Source organism: Papaver somniferum, chromosome 1, assembly GCF_003573695.1.
Source record: "Papaver somniferum cultivar HN1 chromosome 1, ASM357369v1, whole genome shotgun sequence".
Classification (NCBI taxonomy): Eukaryota; Viridiplantae; Streptophyta; class Magnoliopsida; order Ranunculales; family Papaveraceae; genus Papaver; species Papaver somniferum.
In genome coordinates, this window is record NC_039358.1 from 43,992,824 (window position 1) to 44,001,839 (window position 9,016).

At 37.8% G+C, this 9,016-nt stretch overlaps 1 protein-coding gene across 1 annotated transcript; it reads left to right on the forward strand.

The window, feature by feature from the left end:
* The first annotated feature begins 1,944 nt into the window (after positions 1 to 1,944).
* On the forward strand, positions 1,945 to 4,590 carry LOC113284578 (alcohol dehydrogenase 2). The gene is made up of 10 exons (XM_026534072.1): positions 1,945 to 2,163; positions 2,281 to 2,417; positions 2,528 to 2,574; positions 2,700 to 3,025; positions 3,126 to 3,208; positions 3,338 to 3,413; positions 3,545 to 3,606; positions 3,699 to 3,794; positions 3,967 to 4,128; positions 4,242 to 4,590. Exons 1-10 carry the CDS (start codon positions 2,127 to 2,129, stop codon positions 4,353 to 4,355), a joined length of 1,140 nt encoding a protein of 379 aa, XP_026389857.1. The 5' UTR covers positions 1,945 to 2,126; the 3' UTR covers positions 4,356 to 4,590.
* Positions 4,591 to 9,016: the final 4,426 nt, after the last annotated feature.

The following is a 9,016-nucleotide window of genomic DNA, read 5'->3' on the forward strand; positions in this document are numbered from 1 at the left end:
GCATGCGACTTTTTGTCTCATAAGAAGTATGAGATAAAATAGATAGACTTTTGAGTGATAGATAAGTTCAAGTCTCCACATACCTTTTTTTTGATGAAGTTCCACGGTTCCTTGAGTAGATCTTCGTCGTTGTATGATGAACCGCCATGAAGTCCTTGAGCTCAACTACACTTTTGTATCCTAATCCGAGACTTAGCTATAATAGACTAGAAATCAAGACTCATAGTTTTGATCACTAACATTGACAAACATGCTTGATATAGCAACGCATGCGAGGTCGACCGAGCTATACTCTAACAGTTAGGATATTAGGGTCCACATATCTTGTAGGTTGCTTCATATACATCTCTTCATCAAGTACCCCATGTAGGAAAGTATTTTTTACATCAAGTTGTCGTAGTTCCCACTTTTTCATCACGGCAATTGATAACACAAGCCTTATTATGCACGGTTTAATGACCGAACTGAACGTATCGTCGTAGTCGCTACCCTCTTGTTGGTGGAATCCTTTGGCTATAAGACGTGCTCTATAGCGTTCAACACTGCCATCAGGGTTTTGTTTGATGTGAAACACCCATTTGGAGTCAACTACATTCATTCCTCCACGGGTGTGGTCTGTTGAACAGGTGACAAACTGACTGAAGCAGAAGTATTGTCGTCATTAGATGTGCTGAGACAGTTGGTGAAGCTATAACTACAACATTATGACTAGCTTGCTGACCTGATTGCGGCATCTCTGGCCGAGTGATGTGTTGAGCATGTGCCGATGTAGTTTTGGTGAAAATTAGCAAGTCTAGAAATCCAGTGCTTGGATATTGAGTTTGTTGATTTATCACAGGGTCCTTCTGCTGCACAGGCCTGAGACATGTACATCCTATTTGTTTGGCGATGAAGACACACGATAGGAATCTCGGCTCTAATTTGTTGACTAAACAACCAAAGACTCTTAAAAACTTGTAGTCAGGGTGTTTGTTAAACAAGAATTCAAACAATGATTCTAGACGAACCGTCAAAAAAAACCACGAAAAAAAATGGGCCTCACGTATTTTCGGAATTTATGGTCCTCAATGGACCCTCACCCCTTGGGAGTTTAGGAGAAGGCACCTTTAATGAGTCTAGTTCGTTTTTTCGTTGTTTCTCTGAGCAGTCTGTTCAGACTTTTTGTAATTCAAATGGAGTTTTTGACTCGGATGTATCTGGTGTGCTTTGGTTTCTAGCTTTACGTTTAGTTTCGTATTTAAAAACTCATTAGTTATTAAACAAAATTTTGATGGTTTTGTAAACCAGTGGGCAAATATGGTATTAAGACTTGGTGATTGGGAAACATCAATGAGCACGGTAAAGCCTCCAATAGAAGTTCCCCAAAGTGGGCAAGAAAACGCCAAACACTAGCTAAGGTGTTCTGGGTAAGCTTAATACAACGAATAAATGTCATATCCGATATCCTTTCCTATGCACAAAAGGTTTCTGATGTGACATCCTAAGTTAAACACCGGTGGTCAGTGGTTCATTAATTGAACTCATGACTCGGCCAGCCTTGACTTTTTTAGATTTAACTTTGAACTACGTGTCACTTTGCTTTTGCCTCGTGTCCCGAAAAGTTATAACGTGTCCTACTTCTTTAGGAACATGCTGACCTGATCTGAACAGAACCGGGAATACTCCACTTTCTGAGTCTATTGTCAGGCATGAAAACCGTACTTTTATCGGATTAAAAGGGAAGGTCACCGGTCACCCTTCTTTGTACTATTTGAAAATCATGGGTTTATTAAGGGTTAACTCCGTAGAAATAGCTAGAAAACGTCTATACGCCTATTCATTTGGAATCGGATGACAATTCGTTCCTAACCCCGTAGCTTAAACACGGCTCCTAATAACAATTCCAAACTCACCCCGCTAATCAATGGCCCCTATGAAGCAGTCAAGTGATGAAACCAAAAGCGGAATACCAGAAACAAGAATTCCAAGGCGCCGTTGGATAGTTTCTGGTTTTGCATAAACCCCACAATTATATGAACAATAATCTTCATATAAATACCACAACATTATAGCATCTTCATTTCCACCATAACAAAACAAGTCAGAAACACAGAACAAATCAAGATCAACTAGAAATTTCAAAACAAATGGCAAACACAACTGGTCAGGTCATCAAATGCAAAGGTAAACTTCTTTTTTTTTGTAGGCTACTCTGTTTTTCCTGATGATTTTGGGCAAAATTTAAGTGATTTGAACTGTTTTAATTACTTGATGAGTGATGGAGTATTATGGGTTTTGTAGCTGCTGTTGCATGGGAAGCAGGGAAACCACTAGTAATTGAAGAAGTTGAAGTTGCACCACCACAAGATATGGAAGTTCGTATCAAGATTCTTTTCACTTCTCTCTGCCACACCGATGTTTACTTCTGGGAAGCCAAGGTATCATTTCTAATACACTAATTTTACTTTAAATTTGAAAAAATTTTATCAAGTTTTTTTTACTGTAATTGATGCTGAATGATAGATTACTTCATTTTGAAAAATTGCAGGGACAGACACCCGTATTTCCTCGAATTTTTGGTCATGAAGCAGGAGGGTAAGTAAATTTTCTGAACAGAACCATACATTTTTGTCAAGATCTATGATTTTTCAGAAATTTTATACAAGTAATGTGGATAATAATTTATGCTTCTAATTGAGTTTTAAATGTGGGTATTTCAGGATTGTTGAAAGTGTTGGTAAGGGTGTGACAGATATGCAACCAGGAGATCAAGTACTTCCGGTATTCACGGGAGAATGTAAGGAATGTCGGCACTGTAAATCCGAAGAGAGCAATATGTGTGATCTGCTTAGAATCAACACTGACAGAGGTGTAATGTTGAATGATGGACAATCAAGGTTTTCAATCAATGGCAAACCGATATACAATTTCGTCGGTTGCTCTACGTTTAGTGAGTACACAGTTGTTCATGTTGGTTGTCTTGCTAAGATCAATCCTGAAGCTCCCCTGGACAAAGTCTGTATTCTTAGCTGTGGGATCTCTACAGGTTAGGATTTTAGTTCCATGGAAATCTCATTTTTGTATCTCAATTGATTTGATTCCTACAAGTTGTTATTGAGTTTTGGTGGTGTATATGTGTTTTCCAGGTCTTGGTGCTGCTCTGAATGTAGCGAAACCAAAAAAAGGTTCAACTGTTGCTGTTTTCGGATTGGGAGCTGTTGGCCTTGCTGTAAAAAATTTACTTTTCTTTTCAGGATTGTGCATGTTGAAAATTCTGGAATAGACAAATCTAGTACTGTGGTTGTTTTGTCCCATTTTCATTAAAATGTTGCATCTAATAGAGTATATACTTGATTAGGCTTGTGAAGGGGCTCGACTATCTGGTGCTTCGAGGATTATTGGGGTTGATCTGAACGCTAACAGATTCGATGAAGGTGAGACAAACAAAGCCACTTAATCGAATAGTTGATTTATACAGTTCATGTTTTGCAATTTCTTTGTTTTTCCATGGTTTGCTCATATATGCGGGAACTAAATTGTTGTCTTATCGACATCCCTTTATCAGCAAAGAAATTTGGGTGTACAGAGTTCGTGAATCCAAAGGACCACACAAAACCAGTTCAAGAGGTTTGCCTACCACAACTCAATAGTGCTAACAAATCATCTAGGGAACTTGATTCGTTCAATAAATATCTGATTGCTTCTGGTTTGATGAATAGGTGATTGCTGAGATGACTGATGGAGGGGTAGACCGCAGTATTGAGTGTACAGGGAGTATCCAAGCCATGATCTCTGCGTTTGAATGCGTTCATGATGTAAGCTCTTTTCTGTCTCAAAATAGTTTTTGTGTTGGTATAGTTCACACGTATGTTTTAAATTTTGTGAATCTCAATGGAAACATCAATACATCCTTTCACTTACAGCACCCCATAATTCAAATGACTTGCAATGTTAATGAAATTGTTTAACTTGTTGTGTGGTGGACAGGGATGGGGTGTTGCAGTTCTCGTTGGTGTGCCAAACAAGGACGACGCATTCAAAACTCACCCAATGAATCTATTGAATGAGAGAACTCTCAAAGGTACCTTCTTTGGAAACTACAAGCCACGGTCAGACCTTCCTTCAGTTGTGGAAATGTACATGAACAAGGTAAAAGAATAAGCTCAATTTTGTCAGCATTGACATGGTACAAATATTTTAGCACCACAGTATAATTCTACAATCCCGTCTTTTATTTGGAACTGGGTTTCTTATTTGTGTAGGAACTTGAACTGGAGAAATTTATTACCCATGAAGTTCCCTTTGCTGACATTAACAAAGCTTTCGATATCATGCTTAAAGGAGAAGGTCTCAGGTGCATTATCCGCATGGAATGATCCAAGCAAGGTCATCTATCTTATGGCCTGGCATTTATGGTTCTGTGTTTCAAAATTAGTATTGTGATTCTGTGAGATGCTACATTTGTGCCTGGCTTGAGAATTGAGAGTAGATTCTGCAATAATATAGTTCGTCTAGTAATTTGTTGCTGGAACTTGTAGTGATGGTTTCTATTCGATGTAGTTTCTCTATTGCATTTATTAATAAAGAGAATTGATACTTGTTTTGTTTCAAGGCCTGCCAAATTCTACTTGCACAGACGATTCTCTTGTCTTTCTATGGTGATCTTTTCTTGGCTGTGTCTAGGCCTTGGCTATTGGATGTTGTAGACGTGCAACATGCTTAGCCAAGGCTTAGCTCTTAAACTCATTTTTCTGCCAATAACTTTTTAGGTCAAGTACCGACCAAACTTGGGCCGGATACTCAGAATGCGGCTACATATAGCCAACGCCCATTGCAGTGCATATATATTTTCATAGCTAATGCTTAGCAACATCTAGGGTTTTAGAGTGCCGGCTCATTTTGGATTCTCTGCTGCTGGGTTTGACAGAATTGTGACAATGGATGCGAATGGGTGAGTAATCCAGACCTATTTTTTCATCCTTAATCTGTTTGGGGTTTCACTGGATTTCTGTCATGGGGACGTTTTGTTTGTAATAATATATATATATATATATATATGAGGAGGGATCCATTGACAGGCCCTTATTTGACAAGTTTTCACAGTCCCATATCAGCCCTTAGATTAAAACATAAGGATTTTGACAAGTTTTCACAGTCCCATATCAGCCCTTAGATTAAAACATAAGGATGGTTGAGATTAACTCAACCTAATAGTGTTAATCCGGGTAAAACTTATGACCCGTGATGGTGTATATCTTGTTTACTCACTCCTCTCTCTTCTCCTTCTCAGATCTCTCAAATCTGTTTACTTATCAGAATTGCAGCAATCTAAATCAAATGTAAATAATACTAGATGAAAGTTTGGTGTCCTTGAGTTGACATTCCACGGATTGCAGCAATCTGAATCAAATTAATGTGTCCTTCCTTCCACCGTGGTTGGCTAATTGGAGATTGATTATTCTTTGAGATCTGAATTGTTTGTCTGTCTTTTTTTTTCGGGAATTTGAGTTTTGGACGGAAGCTGAAATTGGGAATTTAGAGAATCTGTATCTAGACCCTAGTTCCATTCAATGGAATTCAATAGATCCAAAAGTACTGAAGAATTGGCGTAGTCACTCAAATGGCAGTTGATGAAGAGGCATCGATTAATATGTGATGAATATGAGAATAAAACCAATTGAATGGTAAATGAAAACTAAATGGGTTTCTTTGTTTTTTATTATACACATTCTTTTGCTTTGATGATCAAGCCTTTGTCTCTTAACATTTAACAAGAGAAAAAAATGAAAATAGAAGACGACGGTCGACGAAATAAATTGCGGGTCACGGGTTTACCCAGATTTACCCTATTAGTGTAAGTCAATCTCGACCATCCTTATGTTTTCATCCAACGGCCAACCTGAGACTGTGAAAACTTGTCAAATGAGGGCCTGTCAAGGGATCCCTCCAATACATATATACTAGGTATCACCCCGGCCTGGCCGGGGCTCAACCTTTTTCAAGTTTTTGTTTATTATTCGGTCGACCGGTCAATCCTCACATAAAATTTAGTCAGCATGTAAAGTCGTGTCGTGTTTAATCAGTCGGGTCATAACAGCCGAGGCCTACGACCCGCCATGGATTAAAAAATTTAGAGTCAAATATAATCCATGTATTATAATTTAGTCAACATGTAATGATCGTGTCGTGTTTAATCAGTCGAGTCAAAATAAATAATCACGACAAACATAAGGTTAATGGTGACTTTTACCCAAAATAAAAAATTAAAAAATAATGCGGACCAAATATGAGCTTTAGCCTTTAGGACTTAATTACAGTAAAACCTCTCTGGAAGAATACTCCATATAGGAATAAACTCCATATAAGAATAAAATTTTATGGTCCCGACTTGGGCCAGTTATATTTAAGAATAAACTCCATATTGGAATAAGTCATAATATTTTCCGGTCCCATCTTAAGAAACCTACCTCCATATAAGAATAATTGACATTATAATATAAATACTATAGGTCTTGTCATGCATCAAAGTTTAAGATTAAGAGCTTCTTGTAACCATTTTACAAAATCATTTGGCTTTAAAGTAGATTCGTTGCTTTTTTTGTGCACAATTTACTGCAAATAACTTTCACTCATATAGTTTCGTTGGTCAGTTTGCAGTACTATCTTTCACTTATATAGTTTCATTGGTCAATTTTAGGTCTCAAAGTTGAGTTTATATTTTTCTAGATATATTTTTGTGTTTCCAATGCATATATGTGTATTTTCTCAAGTGCATGTATAAAAGTTTTTCTTTCGGTCTATTCAAGGTATACCTCCATATAAGAATAACCTCCATATAAGAATATTTTTTTATGGTCCCTGGAATATTCTTATACAGAGGTTTTACTGTATCTTAGAATTTATCTAAGAAAAGCCCAATAGTATCTATTTAACCGGCACAGAACATACCAGGATGTTTGTTGGGCGCAAACAATATATCTCTCCATACGTTTCTTAATTTTCTCCGTTCGCTTGAAGCTCGAAAAATGAACTTTAATTTGTCTTCCCTGCTGGATGTTCTCAATTATTACGGTTGCATAGATTGATTAACGTACTTGAGGGGCCCAAGTGTGTGACGTAGATGTTTTCAATAATGGGTGCCGGAACATATATTTGTCTGAGAGAATGCCCCCTTGTTCCATGTGCAAACAGAGAATACTAGCAATTAGGAATGATTATGGAAACCCACGCTGGGGAAGGAATAAGGAAACCAATTGTAATTAAGTGATCAGATTTTTGTTCTCCAGAAGCCTAACAAAAGTTTAGAAAATCCAGGACGTTTTTCCATTTTTTTTAAATGCATTTGGAAGTTTTAAGTTATGGAAGCTTAGCCGGATCAGGAAATCAACGATCCGACAGACGTCTATATACAATATATAACCGATCGATCCGTGTTGTGGGATGATGAAATCGATGGTCGGATTTGTAAGGCCAAACACACACACCACTTCTTTTTATAATATAGATTAGGTATCACCCCGGCCTACGGCCGGGGCTCAACCTTTTTCGTTTTCGTTTTGTTGTTTGATCGGCTGGTCCGTATTCTACCAAAATCTTTTTTAGTCATTCGCAAAACTAATTAGATTATAACGGTCAAACATCGAGCTTATAAGTTAGTTCGGACTTGCGTCCCTAGTATTTGTGGTTGTGTCAAATTAGCCGGGCTTACAGCCCCGACCGTGGTTCCTTGAGGATACCATAGTATTTTGTTGATCGGGTCAAATTAGCCGGGGCCGTGGTCCCTTGAGAATACTATAGTATTTTGTTGGTCAGGTCAAATTAGTTGGGGCTTACAGCCCCGACCGTGGCCCTTAAACATTCCCTAATGTTTTGTTGGTCGGGGTTGTGACACTTAAATCTCGCACATAAATCTTTATCACGTTTTTTATTTTATTTGTTTTTTAAAAATAGCTTTTAGATTAGTTGAGGCTAACTTAAATTTTCTTGAGAAAGTTATGGTACAAATCATTATGCTTATTGGATGATTGAACGTTCGATGGACCAGAGTATATCTGGTGAATACGAATAATCTTCATGGAGGGTCATCCGCCAAACATAAGCCAAACAGACCCTTAGCCATATGTTTTCCGTGAAGATGTATTAGTAAGGAGATATTTGGTTGCATTAAACATAAAACCTCTTACCCAATTCACTCCTCTTCCTTTATTAGGTTTTTTTTCTTCTCCTTTCCTCTTTAGACCAATTTTTTTTTAAATCATCAGCTCTGTTTTCTTTTATTTCACTGTATCCATCCTTTAAATCATCCATAATAATAACTTAGTATTAATAACTCAGTATTATTATGATATAGAGAGACGAAGTTAAGAATTAGAAGTCGTTAATGGAGGGGAAGAACTATAGATAAAAGACCATCTGTTGGTGAAACCATTAAAGAATGATGCTCCTCTGTTCTATAAATACATCTACTTAGTGTTAGCCTATATTAACGGAAACTTAGTCAAATTAGGAAATCCGATGCTGCAGTCAAATTAAGAAATCCAAGGATCCGACGCCGTTAAATAATCTTTAGAATCATATTTTTATTAGGAAGCCAAGGGATCGGACGGACGTCTATATAGGACAAATAACCGATCAATCTCCATCGTGGGATGACGAAATCGATGGTGGGATTTGTAAGGCTACACACACACCAAAATTTTCGTTTTTTTGTTTGATCGGCTGGTCCGTATTCTACCAAAATCTTTTTTAGTCATTCGCAAAACTAATTAGATTATAACGGTCAAACATCGATCTTATAAGTTAGTTCGGACTTGCGTCCCTAGTATTTGTGGTTGTGTCAAATTAGCCGGGCTTACAGCCCTGGTCGTGGTCCCTTGAGGATACCATAGTATTTTGTTGATCGGGTCAAATTAGCCGGGGTCGTGGTCCCTTGAGAATACTATAGTATTTTGTTGGTCAGGTCAAATTAGTCGGGGCTTACAGCCCCGACCGTGGCCCTTAAACATTCCCTTATGTTTTGTTGGTCGGGGTTGTGACA